This window comes from Heptranchias perlo, chromosome 36, assembly GCF_035084215.1.
Source record: "Heptranchias perlo isolate sHepPer1 chromosome 36, sHepPer1.hap1, whole genome shotgun sequence".
Taxonomy (NCBI): Eukaryota; Metazoa; Chordata; class Chondrichthyes; order Hexanchiformes; family Hexanchidae; genus Heptranchias; species Heptranchias perlo.
In genome coordinates, this window is record NC_090360.1 from 10,644,998 (window position 1) to 10,663,324 (window position 18,327).

Genomic DNA, 18,327 nt, shown 5'->3' on the forward strand with positions numbered 1-18,327 from the left:
GGTGGCCCCGAAAATCCCGATATCTGGTCACGTGACCGGATCGCGACGAAATCCCGGCCACTTCCGGGTACCGCGCTGACGTGCGGGGCTGCGCGCGCAAGCCCCGCTGGTGGGAATCCCGCAGGCAATTAAAGCCAGCGGGGTTCCACTTGAGAGTACTTACCTTGCTCGTTGTGGTCAGTTAATGAGCTGAAGCAGCTGTCAAAAGAGGAAGTGTGGGATTTTCGGTTCAAGGCAGTGAGTTTCCCACACTGGGGGAAACAGTCCCTCCTCAACCAGGCGTGTTGCAGCCAGCAGCCTGTGGCAGGTGCCAAGGTGCGCTCCACGGGGGAGAGCCCTCACCCACGCAGGAGGCCACCGCGTCACATAGGGCAACCCCTGCCCTCCACCACCCCCCGCCAAGCCAGAGGACAGACCGACACGAAACCGCAGCCCCAGTCCGAGGAACCACCCACCTACCCTGCACAACCCCTCAGACCAACACCTGCCAGATGGGTGGTGTGTGGACACCCTCGGAGGACGAAGAGCATGACCAGCCCCAGCAGCCTCGCAGTCCACGCCGTCCGCCGCAGAGACGTGGATCCCCCCAACACGGTGTTGTTGCACGCCCACCTGCACAGCAGGAGGGAGGGCTACCGCAGAGAGAGACGCATCGCAGAGGGCACTACCCTCGCCACAGGGTCAATTAGAGACTAATTTTTGGGGGTCAGAGATAATACATTCTATTATCTGGGCATCTCTTGAATTGACTTCCCAAAAGAGGGCCATTGGATCAATTTGGCTTAGTTTGATCATTGTAGGTGCAGAAACATCTGGGAGATATGTTGCTGTTCAGATTTCTGAAGTTAACAAAGGGACTGCAGACAATGCCAAACTGATGGTATGCGACCAACATGAGAAAAGGCCTCAGCAGTAGTGCACTGTTAGGTAGTGTGAAACTAAGTAGGAGTGGAACCATTCAGGAGATAGAACCTTACATCCTTTTGATCACTATAAATGCAATATTACCTGGATAGTTTTAAATTTTTAAGGGCTGTTATAAGAGAATATTAGCAGATAGGAACACATATAAATGTGCCAATCTGTTTGACCAGAATGCAAAATAATTTGTCTTTCTTGCCAAATTTCTCCCCTACCCCTCTCTTTAAGGCACTGATTGCTGGGGTACAGTTCCACAGGTACAGTTTATCCATGGTACTTCATCATGCGGACATTATTCATGCGTGAGCCTGGATAGTGAGTGTTGGCATTCTATTTGATCATTGGAGCCATCACAGTAAAACTTCATCCTGTCAAACGTGAAAAATATGCACCTGGAATTTCCATAGGGGTTCTCTGGCGGGAGATTAACGGAACAACTGGAGAAACGGTGTGAACAACTAAAAATGACCATTTATGCTGTTTCTCTTTGGGGTTGAATCGATCTCCCATTGAAATTGTGGCAGGGGATTGGGAGAACCCCACAGGACTATAGGGCCAAAGACTTTTTTCAGCTGGACGCACAAGTTTCACTGTCTATGCAGGAGTGTAAAATGAACTATATGCGTTATGAGGAATGATGTTTCAGAATGCAGGATTAAATCTGTTGAATCATAGAATGATTACAGCACAGAAGGAGGCCATTCGGCCCATCGAGCCCGTGTCGGCTCTTCATAAGAGCAATCCAATTAGTCCCATTCCCCTGCCCTTTCCCCGGAGCCCTGCAATTTTTTTCCCTTCAAGCATTTATCCAATTCCTTTTTGAAAGCCACGATTGAATCCGCTTCCACCACCCCTTCAGGCAGCACAATCCAGTCATAATTACTCACTGCGTAAAAAAGTTTTTTCTCATGTTGCGTTTGGTTCTTTTGCCAATCACCTTGAATCTGTGTCCTCTGGTTCTCGACCCTTCTGCTAATGGGAACGGTTTCTCTTTATTTACTTTATCTAAACCCTTCATGACTTTAAACAACACTTCGATCAAATCTCCTCTCAACTTTCTCTGCTCTAATAAAAACAACCCCAGCTTCTCCAGTCCATCCACCTAACTGAAGTCCCTCATCCCTGGAACCATTCTAGTAAATCATTTCTGCACCCTCTCTAAGGCCTTCATGCCCTTCCTAAAGTGCGTTGCCCAGAATTGGACACAATACTGCAGTTGTGGCCGAATCAGTGTTTTATAAAGGTTCAACATAACTTCCTTGCTTTTGTATTCTATGTCTCTATTTATAAAGTTTTTTTAACTGCTTTCTCAACCTGTCCTGCCGCCTTCAAAGATTTGTGCACATATAGCCCCGGGTCTTTCTGTCCCTGCACCCACTTTAGAATTGTACCATTTAGTTTATATTGCCTCTCCTCGATCTTCTTGCCAGAATGTATCACTTCTCATTTCTCTGTGTTAAATTTCATCTGATGGTCCGCCCATTCCACCAGCCTGTCTATGTCCTCTTGAATTCTATTACTATCCTCACTGTTTACTGCATTTCCAATTTCTGTGTCATCTGCAAATTTTGAAATTGTGCCTTGTATACACAAGTCCAAGTCATTAATATATATAAAAAAAACAGCGGTCTCAGTACCAACCCCCGGGGAACACCACTGTATACCTTCCTCCAGTCCAATAAACAACTGTTCGCCACTACTCTCTTTCCTGTCACTTAGCTAATTTCATATCCATGCTAAACTGGCCCTTTTATTCCATGGGCTTCAATTTTGCTGACAAGCCTCTTATGTGGCACTTTATCAAACGCCTAAGACGAATTGTCCTGTTCGCAAAGTTTGTCTCACAGTCTGGCATCAGGGGTATGAACACCATATTATTTGTGGTGTGGTCAGATATTTAAAGATTTAACATTTGTGAAAAAAGAAAATGACTGCCCACAATTTAGCAAATGTATTTGTGCACAAGTGAGCATCTCAAGCTGAACATACTCCAAATGTAATCCATTCATGTCCAGTCATCTGTGAAGCAATTTCTGCAGTCAGAATTGTGTGCTACAAACTGGTATAGTGATAAACCTGAAGCAACTCCAATGACCTTCTCGGTAGCAGGTTAATAAATGCAGTGACCTACTGGAATTGCAATCCCATCTCAGGAGAATGCAGCTCGAACTCGAGTGTGTTTGCCTACCTTCTGAGACAGGTATCTGCTCTCGCATATGCAAGCAATGATTTAAAGTAGAAAGCAGAACTTGTTTATATGTAATTAATTATTAAAGCATTGTGTTGACTTATTTTTGAGGGTGGTCTCGTGAAGAAGCTTCTTTAGTCAGAAGTAGAATTCTGGGGAACTGAAGAAAATTAAGGAGCTGAGTTGAGCACATCTTCAGTCATCATTACATGCAGCTCAAGTGCTTCAGCAAAACAGTTAACATCTGCTTTGTGTTTGAATTTGGTCCCTTCACATTGTTAGACTTCGCACATTCATGCAGCCACTTTGCCTAATGATTTCAGCAGTACTTGATACAAATGGTTATTTAAAATTGAACAGAAATAGATAAGCAAAAACAGGGTGGATTTTTAAGTTAGTCACTCATTACTCCTTTTTCACCCATTTGATTTTTAGAAGGGATACTGTTGGGGAGACTTCTTTAACATACTCCTGCAACCTAAATCAATAATGGCAAATACTTCAAATTCTGACAAATATTGAATGTTTTATTTTTAAATATCTGAATTTAAATTATGAATAATTGCAGAATTATGTAGATACAAAGATAGTAAAGTCAAGATTACAATGGAATAGGTGTTACTGAATGATAGGGACAGATTCCCTGATGGTTGTACAGCATGCTGCTATGGGGCAGTATTATCATCAAGGGCAACTTAATAGTCCTGCTACAGCGAGTAAGATTAGTATTAAAATAAAGTTATATTATCCAAACCATTCGGTTGAGCATCAGAGTTGTGATCATAGCTGGTTGCACTGACTTAGAAAAGTGCAGTATGGGAAACAGCAAAAGTTGCTGGAGGAAAGCTGCTTGAGAAGCAGACAGACAAGAATTCCTTGAAGAAGGCTGTTTAAAAACTAAGAGAAGGATGCACATTGCAAGGATATAATTAAAATGATGAGAGAGATGGAGGGAAGTAATAGAGTTCCAGTGCACTAAGCCCCACAGTGGTTGGATGCCGAGGGAAGTTCAGGGACATCCAAATGTAGAAAGAGGGAAATTCTGAGCAAAATCAACCTAGTCTGTGCTTGCACATTTGCTGGTTGTGGAAAAGCAATGACAAAGGGCACGAGTGGGTTCCCTTTTTAGCAGGGTAAAAATGGTGTGGCACTGAGAAACAGGGATAGAGTAATTAAGATGCCGTACAGAAAAAGTGGTAACGAGGTGCTGGAAAAATATGAAAAAGCTGGTTCAGAAAAGAATCTGGGAAACCCTTGCGTCTTTTCATGAGGAATCGTTACACCACAGATGATTTGAGTGCCACTATTTATATTCACAGGAAAATGTTGATCCTCACTCGCACTATGACAGTCTTGCAACTCGCTCACCAATTCCCAAATACAATACAAGTGAAGAACGCCTGTCTTTGGAACTACATGAATGGCACCGGTACACACCAAAACGCTCACATAGGCACAGTGGTGGCTATGTATCTACAATGTATAATGGTCCAGCATCGGCAGGTTGGTTAACAAAACTAAATCCTTTGGATATCTGGTGCTATATTAAGGAACATACTTAACACCCCTTTGCATTCATTTCCTTTTCATATTTTGAACCATCGTCCTGATCCATTTCTTTCTTGAAATGTCATTAAAAATGTGCAGTAAAAACTTTTGGATATAGAATTTAAATTGGAGGGTTATTGTCAATCATTATTTAAAATATTTACTTTGCCAAATCTAAATTTTATCAGCCAACCAATACTCCAATTGAATTAGTGGATGTTCGGTTTGTACAAATGAAAAATGTTAGAGCTTTTAGCTAAGGAATGTACACAACAAATTGAGTATCAATAGATAGAATAGGTCTCTAGTCTCTCGATGCAGACATACTTGCTACGACTATAGTAGTTTATATGTACTAGGTTGAAATTGTAAATTTCAATGCAGAGACCAAAGGACTTTCAAATGTTATCTGAAGTTAGATTTATCTCAGATGCATTTTGGAAGGAAGAGTGAGGAAAGGCAATATAAACTAAATAGTACAATTTTAAAGGGGATGCAGGAACAGAGAGACCTGGGGGTTAACATACACAAATCTTTGAAGGTGGCAGGACAAGTTGATAAGGCTGTTAAAAAAACATATGGAATCCATGGCTTTTTAAATAGAGACATAGAGTACAGAAGCAAGGAAGTTATGCTAAACCTTTATAAATCACTGGTTAGGCCTCAGCCTGGAGTCTTGCCTTCAGTTCTAGGGACCGCACTTTAGGAAGGATGTCAAGGCCTTGGAGAGGATGCAGAGGAGATTTACTAGAATGGTACCAGGGATGAGGGACATCAGTTATGTGAAGAGACTAGAGAAGCTGGGATTGTTTTCCTTAGAGCAGAGAAAGTTAAGGGGGGAGATTTGATAGAGATGTTCAAAATTGTATGGGGTTTTGATGGAGTAGATGGGGAGAAACTGTTTTCTCTGGCAGGAGGGTCAAGTATGAAGTTTTCATTGGATGCCCCTCTTTACCTAGGTCCATTTTGCAAATTGACAAATGACTAATAGGATGCTTAATCTGAACTGTTGGCTTTTTGTGAGCATTGCTTACTTTTTCTGCGTCAGTTTTGTCATCATTGAAGGATATATAAATGAAGGTATTTGTTTAGTTGGTGTGACCATTTTAGTTTAATTTCTACCTTTTTATATACAGGCAGTGTACAGAGAAGCTTTGTGCCTTGTCCAGCAGTGACAGCGGTCCTGAGGAATCCAAATGTTCCTTTCTTCACTGTTCGCAGTCGTATGGTCCACAGTGCCAACTATCCTTCCATGGCTAGTCAGATGTGCTATCCACATCCACAGCATAAGTATTAATCACCCAAATAGATTTGATTAGCAATCCAGATTCCCTACCCCTGCTGAGCCCTCTTGTGCACTTAAACTTTTATTTTTTTAAAAAGTCTAAAAAAAATGCACATATAATGTATTTGCAACATGTAATGTGCATATACACTACAAGCATGCTTCTACACAGATTTTTTAAAAATGAAACTATTAATGGGCCTATGCTCCTGATTATAGCTCTAGTTCTTGGGTTTGATTCAATGTTAGTGGCTTAAAACAAGTAATTTAAAACCATTATTATGTTCTGATAATATACAATTAAGAAGTTTATTATACAAACTTTTTCTGAACATTTGTGACAGTAAAAACATATTAGTATCAAATTATAAAGTTATCTATTCTCAGTATGAAAATTCTGACTTGAGTATTCTACAGCAAGTCAGAAAACCTTTTAAAATCATTTACAGTTTGTTTTCCTCCCCTTTAAAGTAGAACAAGGAACCATTCATCAACTGAAAGCTTTAATGGTTCTCCACGGACCAGGCACAGGCCTCAGAGTGCAATTTGCTTTCCAGAATCTGTGCATGCCTTTGACAGTTTTAGGTGAGAATACTTAAAACATTTATTATAGTTATAGTGTGGCTGAACTGTACTTATCAAAAATTTAAAATGCCAAAATATATACTTTGAAGCAGCTTAAAAATAGTACTTTAAAGTAACAAAGCATTGAATGCGCTACTACTACACAACAACTTAGATTTATATAGCACCTTTAATCTAGAAAACATCACATACCGCTTCACAGGCATAATCAAAAAAACGGATGCTGAGCTAAAGAAGAAGGTATTAGGAAAGGTGACCAAAAGCTTAGTCAAAAAGGCAGGTTGTAAGGAGGGCCTTAATGGAGGAAAGGGAAGGGATGTGGAGAGGCAGAGAGTTTTAGGGAGGGAATTCCAGAGTGTGGGGCCTAGGCAGCTGAAGGCAGAAACAACAATAGTAGGTCGAAGGGAGAGGAGTGCACAAGAGATGAAAGTCAGATTTTCGGAGATTTTAGGGGGAGGGTTATAGGGCTGGAGGAGGTTACAAAGATGGGGATAGGGCAAGACCATGAAGGGATTAAAACACAAGGATCAGAATTTTAAATTTAAGGTCTTGGGAGACTGGGAGATGGCTGATCTGGACTTGGTGCAGGATAGGATACTGGTAATAAAAATTTGGATCCTATGAAGTTAATGAAGGGTGGAGGATGGGAGGACGGCCAGAGTGCATTGGAATGGTTGAGTCTGGAAAAAGGGATGGATGAAGGTTTCAGCAACAGATCGGCTGAAGCAGGGTGGAGGCAGGGTGGAGATGAAAGTAGGCAGTCTTTTTGATGGGGAGCATACGGGGTCAGATACTCAGCTCAGGGTTGAATACTGGAAAGATGGACACGATTTTGGTGGTGGCAAAACGTTCTAGGACTTTGAAGACGAAAGGGAGGTTGGAGATAGGACAGAGGAGGGGAATCATTACGGTGGTTTTGAAAGGGAAAGGGACAATACTTGAGGAGAGACAGCCATTCACAATATCAACTTGCATGGGGATCAGGGAGAAAAGTTGGGTGGTCAGCAGTTTAGTGAGAAGAGATTCAAGGGAAGTCGGTCTTATGGACAAAATGTGCTCATCCCTGTGACTCACAAGCTGCAGAATTGGTTGTAAAAGTTAGAAAATATGGCCTGCAGAACTGCTAGATGGAGAAATAGAACGATGGTTGGTTTTGGCCACGTTGTAAGAAGGGGACTAAATTGATTTAATATTACTTCTCATTTCTAAATTAATGCTTTAAATTTGCACTTTTGTTGTATAATTTTACTTGCTGGTATAAATAAACATTTAACTAGAATGGACTAAAACTTGTTTTATTGTTTAGTCCACAACATCATGCACATCACAGCTTGGATCTGACTGGCCCAGACCACAAACACTCAAGTGATTTGTCTGAGTCCTCCAGAAGCACCACACCACATGGAACACAATCTCTGCCTGCCAGTGCGCGTATTGGTAACTCTTCATTTGTTTCTTTAATTTTATTTGAATACTGCCTGATTTCTTTTCAGAAGAGTGATCAATGAATCTTTCCTTTTGAATTTTCAGCAGGTTCATCAAGCAGCCTGGCTTTTGCTCCCAGTAAAAGTGGACGGATTCGAATCCCTTCCAACACCCGATACCCTCGATTGACAACAGGTTCTGACAGAGGTAATCTTTCCCATACGCAGTTTAGATGTTACAAACATTCTGTTCATTTTGCTCCCCATATTTTTCCCTTTTCTCTGGGACACAGGAAGGAGGAGGTGAGTAAGATATCAGGTGGATGCCTGGTGCACAGCCAGATGCAGTTGACTGTGGCTGTCATGAATCTTTGTCCAACCACAGCAAGTGAGCATGTAAGAATGGTTTCTAAAACCTTGAAGGGTTTGTGCTGTGATATGATGGTTGCTTTTGCCATGGAGATCTGAAATGACGCACTTTGAGTTTCATATCATAGTGCAAGGAGGTTTTCTATTTGAATTACACCAGGTTATAAATCAACTATTACTAAAGATGTTTAAGTCCTTGTAACTGTTTTGATGTTGCTCCATTCATGATATTGCAGACAGCTGATAGTTTGGTCATATCTCTGCAACATTGTAGGGGATGGATTCCAGTTTAGAGTCTGTCAACTAAATTCCAGTTGATTGATTTTTAATGGTTTTATTTGTACATATCTCAGAAGTAAAAGATGGTTTTTGCTTGCAGTCTGCCAAACAAATAGAGCTGTAGTGTGTGGACTATATTGGGTGTTCATAGTCTTCCTAGTGTGCTATTGTTGTCAACTGTAACATGTTAAACCAATTATTCTTGTGGATCTCTCTATATCCAATCATCTTTGTTAATTGCTTGACACAGTCCGGCATGGATGTGATGACCGAGCCAAGACACTACTGTCGGCCTTCAGCCTTCCTACGCTATCCGATTAAGAATGATTAAATTTGCCCCTCCAGGAGGAGGATGCAGAGGCCTGTGAATAAGTGTTTTGTGTGAATAATTTGGGGAATACATTTTCACTCCTTAAATCAGATCAATGCAAGTCTGCATCTTTCAACATCAGAAGCAAAAGCAGACTCTAAAATGGTGGAAGTGCCAGTCTATGGAAGGAGTGGAATGACAATCATTTTATTTTTTCATTAAGAGCAGTATGGCACTTGCTCTTTCTTTTGAGTACGTCTACTTTTGTGTTGCTACGGTAACTGTTTGGCATCTAAGCTGTTACCACACCTCAGACCTCACCTCTTGTCTCACCAAAGCAAGGAGCCAACCATTTCCAATCTATGTTTATCACACACAAACTGACACTCCAAAAAGAATTCTACCTAGGATACTAGTGCATAGATCATCTTTGTTGCCAAACACTTCATAATTCTGATGCATAAAGTGGAGTCTGTTGTGTTATGTTAGAAGTTGAATCATTTTCATATTATTTGTTTGGTAGATTCTGACTTGTAGTATGACACAGAATTCTTTAAAGATCATGTAAAGTGGAAGTTGCCAATATTGCTGACACTCAGAATATTTTAAAGCAATTGTGCAGGTGACTCTTCGAAGAAAATCAAGAATTAAGATTTCAGTGACCTTTCTATTTCACAAAAAAGAATGTTGACCCACACAGGACACTTTTAAAATATTCAAAAGAACGGAATTTTTGAAGACAGTGAGTAAATGTTCAACCGCAGATGTTTAAATGAGTTGGTACTTGAGATGCGCTTCAGATTAAATTGAATATCCCTCTCGGGAATTACTGCAACCAACACACAGGGGCTTTTTTTTGTTTTGAAGAGAGGTTTCCTAATAATCCACTTTCTTGTTGATGTGTTTACAATCAGGCTCAGAACGCAGCAGTCCCAGTTTGATTACACCCCCACAGTCACCAATGAATCTGGAGACATCTTCATTTGGCAGCAGCCAATCACAGAGTTCAATTTCTTCTTTAACTAAGATCTCCATCAGTCCTGTATCAACAGGAGAACACAGGAAAGACAGGTATGAGTGGCCTGTCTTAAATATACATTTTATTTTTAGAGTTGTGTGACTTCCTGCCTTTCCTCCTTTGTACTTTTATTTATAATCAATAGTACTCACTAAAATGCACAGAGCATTGTCAGCACAGGATTGTGTATGACACAAATGGACTTTTACAACAGAGATTATGGCCGAGCTTCTCGATGGCAATCCATTAAAATGAATGGGCTACTGCTAGTGTTACGATTGGGAAAACTTGGACTGATCAGTCCATCCATGCGAAGGGTAATTCAGATCAACCAAGGAAATTGCTGACAAAATCCTCACATGTTATGAGTATAATTGAGCCTTAAATTGTTTCCTAACTTTGACATTTACAAGTGGAAACTTAACCAATTTGAATTAAACAAATTGTTTTTTTTATTTTGTGCTACTCATTATCCAGTCTACTCTCATGACACTGTGGCGGGGGTGGGGGGGGGGGTCAGACTCCATGGGCTCGATTTTGCAATGGTAGCGGGTTGGCAGTGGGGGGACGAAGGTGCGCGTGGCAAATCCGCATGAACAAAACTTACCATTTCCGACGCGTTTGCATGTTGATTGATGATAATTAACATCCTCTCTGGGTTTTGCGCCCGGCGGCCAGCCAGATTGACAGGCTGGCTGCCGTCAGGAGCTACAACATAAAGGTGGGGTGGGGGGGGGCGCGAGAAAGAGAGAGAGTGAGACGTCATCTGGCACTGGACTGGAAGACCGGGGTGGGAGAGTGGTAGATCCGGCGCTGGACTGGACTGGGCGGAGAGGGGAAGATCAGGAGGATATCGGGGGGGGGGGGGGGGGGGGGGGGAGTGAAGAGGGGGACATCGGGGGGGGGGCGGTGAAGAGGGGGATATTGGAGCAGGGTGCAAAGGTAGGTTCATTTAGTGTTTTCGCTTCCATCTATGGCCTTTTATTTAATTTATTTAGTTTCTTGTTCCCTGATCCGAAAACCAGGCGTGAATCAGAAGCGGTGGGCAAGCCGCCCAGGTAAGTTAAAAATCATTCTAAGTACTTAATCTATCACAGGTAAAGTGCCTTAAGTACCTCAATGAGGTACATTTGGCTCTTTAACTGTCAGGCGGGACTTCCGTTTTCGGGTCACCCGCTGCACACAGGTGGGTCCCTGGGAAACTCGGAAGTCAGCGGGTTGTAGCCGGTTTCCGAGCCCAAACAGGATTTCCACGATTTTCGGAGACCCCCGCCTCCAATGGACCCACAATTGCCTCCTAAAATCAGCCCCTATACCTATATCCAAAATCAAACACTGAGTGCAGTCACAAGTAGATACCTTTTGTTTACTGTGGCTGAACTACAGTAGGTGACGATGTGAGACTTCACAGAAAAGCATTGAGCTTATGCAAAGCACAATTTTCCTATATTCAAAATTCCTTGTTTTAATAGTGATTCTAGCTAAGCTGTGGGGACTTGTTGGTTTTAAGTGTATACGTTTGAACCAAATATTGTAAGCAGTGAATAGTTACAGAAAGTCACAACAAGTGTCACAATCTGAAATACTGTTCACATTTTTCTATTTAAATCTTCGAATACTTTGCCTGTTTTGAGGAAATCTGTAGTGGTGGAATTCTGCTTTCGATGCCTGGTTCAGACTTCTTATTGCAGTCCTGTCCAAGTGTTTTCAAGTTCCTTCACTGAAGCAGCATGAATGGTTTGTGATTTCAGTCAATCACCTTAACATTGTATAGAGCCAGCAGAAATGATTTGTTGACTTTTTGGTTATATTTTATGACATTGACACAAATTGCATTGCAGCAAAGCCATGCAGCGTGTCTTTGAAAAGCATTGTTTGGTTTCCTGACTATAGCCATTCCAGTCTAAGTGGCAGAACACAATGGAGTAAATTTTAACCTCCAAGCACAGGTGGGCTGGGGGCAGGTGGAGAGTAAAAATACTTCACTTTCAGAGCGGGACCACATCCCAGCTCCAACACGCCTGCTTCTGGGTTTAACCCAGGCAGGTTTGTCTGCGTGTGGAGAACAGACACCAGGAAGTCCGGCGGCACTTAAAGCTGGTGGACTGATACTAAAAAGGGCAATGTACCTAATTGAGACACTTGAGGTACTTAATATTTTGTGTATTGGAATAATAAAATAAATTTAACCTTACCTCTTCGGGTTTCCCACCACTTCCGAATCACGTCAGGTGAAAGCAGGCGGGAAGGGCCGGATCCATGAGATGAGTGCCCTTATTCCATTGTTTGTGGGCCCGGAGGAGCAGGAGTGCTTCATTCAGGCCCAACAAGCTCACCTGGCCCACAGGACCCCAGACCCCCGCGATCGGCTAACTCTCCCCCCACCCCATGGTGGACCCTCACCTACCTCCGACTCTTCACCCGACCTCCAACGACCTCCGATCTTCTTCTCAGCCCCCTCTCGATCTCTTGCTTGCCCCCCGCCTGATCTCTTGCTCGCCCCCCGCCTGATCTCTTCCTCAGCCCTCCAATCCAGCCTAATAACAGTTCTATTAGCGATGGCCATGAATTTTGGTATTTTAAGGTGTTTTGAATGAATTCACTTTGTTAATGCAGCAACAACTCTATGGTCATATTTTCAACGTGAATTGTGATTCTCTGAAGCAGAAGTGTCATGGGTAGGGATGTGTTTTTTTTAATCTATAACTTTCTTGAGGTTAATTTTATTAATTGGAAAATAACATTAAATAGTGGGTCTCAAACCTTAACTTCACAATTCTGTTCTTACCTGTTGATTGAGTTATTGAACAAGTTTGTAAGTTAGAAATGGTTTAGGTCTTATCACTGTTTGGTACGTTTTTCTTGTCCCTTACTCAACTTTCTACAGCACGAAATTTTCAGGCTTTTTGATAACTTCTTTCTCTACGACTGTTTTTCTTTAATTCTGACCCTTCTTTTTAGATACCTATTCCGTAATAGGTCCTTTCTGAGAATTCCTCTCACTCCTAGGCCTCGATTCTCATCACTACGGAGTCTGAGGTTGGCCTGTTACGAATTAGCTTGCTTTTTGCTTTACTGTTTGTAGTTCTCAAAATTTGCCTTTTTTGTGTGGTGTTCCCATTTTTTATTTTCTCAATGATTGCACATTATTTCTGGGAGCTCTTGCATGGCAACTTTAATCTCATGCTAGTTGGTGCTTGCTTGAGACTCTCTCGTCTGCCTGACAGCAGCATTTAAATGTCTAAAAAGTGAACAAAAATGACTTATGTCAGGTAATGCCAAGTGGATAGTGTAAGGACACTAGGAACAAAAACACAAGAATCTCAGTACTATTGCAGGTGGGCTTGAGGTTTCGCCTCAGATAATTCAGATAGTGGCTAGAAACAACATGTGCTGGAGCAGAACAACCCAGTGATAGCTAAACAAATGAACATCTATGCTGTATTAATAACAGAACATTATTTAATGGCTACATTTTCAACTCTGTTTATTCTGACTTTTAACATTAGCAGTGCATGTAGGAATTGAGCAGGATTTCATTTACACGCAGAGGAATTGTCAGTACAGGATTATGTGGGACATGAAATAACTATTACAGCAGAGATTATCAGCCTGTCTATGGAAAGGGAAATCCATTTAAAAAAAAATCATTAGTAGAATACTGATATCATATAATATAATTCTGTCCTAAATTGTTTCCTAATTTTTTACAGTTATGACCAAGTTTCGGTATAACCTTTTATAATTTGCATCCAGGCTACCCTATAGCTTATACTACATCAATTGGGTTAACTATTTCTGGTGAGGTATTAAACTCCAGAAAGGGATATGAAAAAGCATTATCAATGCATGCCATTTAAAGAGCCTTGGTTTATTGACATCAATATTTTGTAGCAATTTAACCTGGTAGTAGATTTGTAAAAATGTATTACCTGGTTGAATTATTTAGATTTGCATATCCAATGAAATATAGAGTCTCAAATTAAACAGGCTGCTTACACAGCATGTAAAAAGAAATGGAGCTCTCTAACATGTTAAAATCTTACAGGATTTTGTGCTGGAAACAGCATGACATTGTATGCATCAACTACCAGCTGTCCTTCTCATTCTATTACATATTTTGATGATACTGTTTGGTATGGGATATAGACATAGCTTAAATGTAGCAACTTTGATTTGCATTTACTGTACCTCAATCAAAATTGGTCCTGTTGGAAGCTGGTAGAAGACAAATATTCCAGTACTGCCCTGTTGGCTGCTGTCAGGATAGGCATCAACACCCCAATGACATTTGTTGCTCTCGTGACTTCCTTCAACCATGACTGTCACTGCGCTATGCAGTACATATTCTGTTCAATTTGTCTTGTGCTCAAATCATAGGAAAGCTAACCAAGTACAAAATATATTGGGAGGCTATGCAAAACCTGCCTTTTTAAAGTTTATTTGTGCATGTGTGCTTATTAAAATTCAGGATATAGAATTGGAAAAATTGTACAGTTTTCCACTCGGGTCAAATGTTCTCACCAGCAAGGGACAATAGGTCAGATGGCCTCCTTCTGTGCTATGATTTCTGTGTTCTGTTTGCAATGCACTCATGTCTGTCTGGGACAGATTAAAACCCCATTTTGAGTACCAGTTCTATTTGTTATCTTGTGTTGCTCAGTTTAAAAATAAAACTAATATGGAGGTGTTCTGTGACCTTATTTGACTTCCTTAAAAAGCATAGATCACAGCGAGTGTTGTGCTTAACGGCATTCAAAGTTATTTTATTTTAAAGGCCCTATCTGCATGAACCCCGTCATGTGACAGTACAGAAAGGAGCCGAACCCCTTGGAATCTCGATCGTAAGTGGAGAAAATGGAGGAATATTTGTCTCAAAAGTAATTGGTGGAAGCATCGCTCATCAAGCAGGACTTGAATATGGTGACCAATTACTTGAGGTAAATGTGAATGACTATTTAATTCTGGTAGTACAGTTGGCTGACGGCAATGAGGAAGATCTCATATAGATTAAGTTTTTATTGTTTTGCACAAATTTTACTTCTGTGTGTGGGAGGATTATCACAGAGTACTTAAACATCCAACTGCAAATTCAGTTCAGTCAGTTTGCATTGTGCTTACGGAGTACTGGAAGCATTGATATCTTATGCATGTGCTTGGAGTGTGTTGACTGGGCTTGTATGAGCCATCATGTGAGGTTGAAGCAGATTTTTGCTGTAGCCTGTGAGAGGCGGTAGGTGGGTCCTCCTAGCCTCATATTGGAGTTTTGAGAGAGGATACTCTTCATTTTGTTGTTCCAGTTGTCCCCTCCTTTAGGGTTGTTCAGATGTTCCTTGAAAGTAGGGTCTCTAATGAGAAGGCCCAAATTGCTTAATTGCTTTCTGATCCCAATTAGAAGCTGCACATCACCCAATCAAATTGGTATATTCCCACATGTGATTTATCCACGTTTGTTTCAAGTTGTACTTCAACGAAACATGGAACTGCATCTTTTTGCTTACTTTTGTTTACTTAAATTGCTGCCCAGAAAAGTGGATTCTGGGGCATGACCAGAAGTTTTGCAGAAATTAGTCCTTTTAACGACAGTCTCGTTCTCTTCCCCCGCCCCCCACCCCACCACCCCGCCACATTCCGTCAAAATATTTTTTAAAATACTAATTGTATTGATGGTTTGTCAAATAATATGGTATTCGTTCTCATTTTAAACAGTACAAAAAGGTGTGAGGTCAAGTTGATTTACAGTACAATTTTTTTCAGTTTTTCAAAACTCTTGTACAAGTTTTGCAAAGCCATCGCTAGAGAATGGGGTATGAATCAGTTTCCCAAGGCTACACACCACCGCAGCCAAGAGGTTGGGCTGTCTAGGCACATTACGTCTGCTGAATTTCCTTCTTCCAATCTCCCAACAGCAGCACAACAGAGGCTGGCAGCTGAGTGACCGGGGGTTTGAAGAAATTGCCATTGCAAGACAGGTTGATACTCCAAACGCACCATTATGAAGTTCATATTAATATTGTGTCAGCTCGGCTCAGTGCTAGAACTCTCACCTCTGAGTCAGAAGATCGAGAGTTCAAGCCCCACTTCAGGGCTTGAGCAAATAATCTAGGCCCGACACTTTGTACTTTACTGAGGAGGTGCTGCATTGTTTTAGAAGCTATCTTTAGACGAGACGTTAAACTGAGGTCGCATCTACCTGTTAAGGTGATCCCATGTTATTATTCGAAGAAGAGCAGGGAGGCTCTCCATATTCTGGCCAATATTTATCCTTCAACCAACACCACCAATACATATTCCCGCGTCGTTTAGCTCATTGCTGGTTGTGGGCTTTTATTTTGTGCAAATTTGCTGCTGTGTTTGCCTACATAACACCAGTGACTCGACTTCAAAGAAAAAGTATTGCATTGGCTGTGAAGTGCTTTGTGATGTTCTGAGGATATGAAAGGTGCTACAAAATTGCAAGTCGTTTTTCTTTTTTTCTTTCTTTTTCTGTTCTGTTCTTTTTCTGTTTTCTTTTCCATCTTTTGTTCTGGAGTGTTTAGTCTTGAGAAAGCATTCTTTGTGGTATATCTAGGAATAAATATTATATTTTATTATCTTTTGGCAGTATAATGGCATTAATCTGAGGAATGCCACTGAGCAGCAGGCTCGATTAATTATCGGACAGACGGAGCCATGCGAGACTATCACCATCTTGGCACAGTATAACCCACATATGTATCAACTGGGTAACCACTCACGCTCCAGGTGAGACTACAAAAGTGTAAATCACAACTTACACTTGTACACTGATTTCTTTGAGCAGTTTGGTAGGTTACACCCAATGTTTGCACTAGATATTGATGTGTTAAACATTTCTTCTCCTGAATATATCTTGGCTCATGATCAGCTCTTACCATGGCCAAAGAAGCATAGTAAGTTTTTCCTTTTAAATGGATCATTAAACCGTTTATATGACTTTAGTGCCTTTTATTCTGTGCAAGTTTCCAATGAAACTAGGCCTAGTGTATATATTAGCAATAAAATGTAATTGTGTTTTTTTTAATTTATTAATATTCATCAATTTTACATATCTGCTATATTTCTATAGAACATTAATCAAAAAATACCAACATATTCTTTTGAAAAAGAAACTGAATATCAGAATATTGATTGTATCAATAACAATTTAAAAAAATTACTTATTGTGGATTAATTGTGCTACTGGCCACTGAAACAAAAGCATGAGGAGCAATGTCCATTGTCTGCTGAGCATTGGACATTGTCCTTATTTTGTTTCCAAGTTGGTATTGCGCTTTATTTTAGTTTTAAGTAACCACGGCAGGATTGTCTGTTCCTCATTCACCCTGTAGCATTTTCATTGGTTGTAATGAAAATTGTGTTTGTGTTTGCGTTTGAGAGAAAGATATTTGCAGCATAATAGATGTCGGCAGATAAACATGAGAGATCTGCACTTCATTGCAGCCATGCCATTGATTAGTACTTTTGAATATATTGGACCTCTGTATGTGTGTGATAACGCATGCTAGCTTTATAAGTTTGTTGTTCTGAAAACCATTCTAGGTACTTTAATAACTGATAGTTGATGCCTGTATAATCTGTGTTGCTAGTTCTCGACTGGAACCGATTAGCAATCATTCGACTCCCCAAGGCAGTGGAGCAACAACGCCTGACAATCACTCCACAATCGATGCTGTGAGTGAACAGGATGAAGGGACAATAACACCCCCATCAAAGCAAACCACCCCAACTACTAGTCCACGTAACTCTATCAGGTCAGTTTTAAACAGAGCTGTTCTGCAGCACTATGGCTGAAGTCTCTTCACAGTGAGGCAGTAATAAAACTTTGTCCTTTTCTTTCCGTTTCGATAACACAGAAGCCTTTGATGCTGGTCAAAGTGGAATTTGTACAAGTTTCCACGTACCTATTTTTGTCTGTTGTCTGACCAGTTGAACCACCCGCAGTGTTTTCCCCAGAATGGTTGTGCTACTTTGAAGAGATTGATTAGATTTAACATTATGCCCGAGAACATATTTAAAACAGTACACTATTTCTGGTTCATATCTGAATTAATTTTCCAAAATATTTCAGAATACTTGCCATACTTTTCATTCAACATTAATCAAGTGACAAATTAAATATTTTCTGCAGCCCTATATACTCGTGAGTAATGTTACGTTGTATAGTAAGCGACTTGGTATCAAGATATTAAATGTGGATTTATTTTTATAGTGAAGAATTTAGAATTTATCTAGATTATGCTGCATACTTTAAGGTGGCTTTTTCTCCTGGGGTTAGACTTCTCTAGATTGGCTCGCAAACAAATCCAAAGTTATGGTCCTGTTAAAATGAATGAAGCTGTTCCAAGATGCAGGAAACTTCTCCTGGACAGTAATGTTGCT

General features: G+C 40.8%; 1 protein-coding gene across 6 annotated transcripts in view; it reads left to right on the forward strand.

Moving 5' to 3' along the window:
• dlg5a (discs, large homolog 5a (Drosophila)) overlaps positions 1-18,327 on the forward strand; it is a 170,761-nt gene that overhangs the window by 127,532 nt on the left and 24,902 nt on the right. For 2 of the 6 annotated variants that reach the window (XM_067972536.1, XM_067972539.1), the window contains exons 18-27: positions 4,429-4,612; positions 5,794-5,947; positions 6,414-6,527; positions 7,834-7,964; positions 8,058-8,159; positions 9,824-9,980; positions 12,889-12,966; positions 14,705-14,867; positions 16,532-16,671; positions 17,535-17,699. In XM_067972536.1, the coding sequence (XP_067828637.1) occupies positions 4,429-4,612; positions 5,794-5,947; positions 6,414-6,527; positions 7,834-7,964; positions 8,058-8,159; positions 9,824-9,980; positions 12,889-12,966; positions 14,705-14,867; positions 16,532-16,671; positions 17,535-17,699 (1,388 nt within the window). The remainder of the gene's footprint in view (positions 1-4,428; positions 4,613-5,793; positions 5,948-6,413; positions 6,528-7,833; positions 7,965-8,057; positions 8,160-9,823; positions 9,981-12,888; positions 12,967-14,704; positions 14,868-16,531; positions 16,672-17,534; positions 17,700-18,327) is intronic. The other 4 variants (XM_067972540.1, XM_067972541.1, XM_067972538.1 and 1 more) reach the window with 3 other exon arrangements.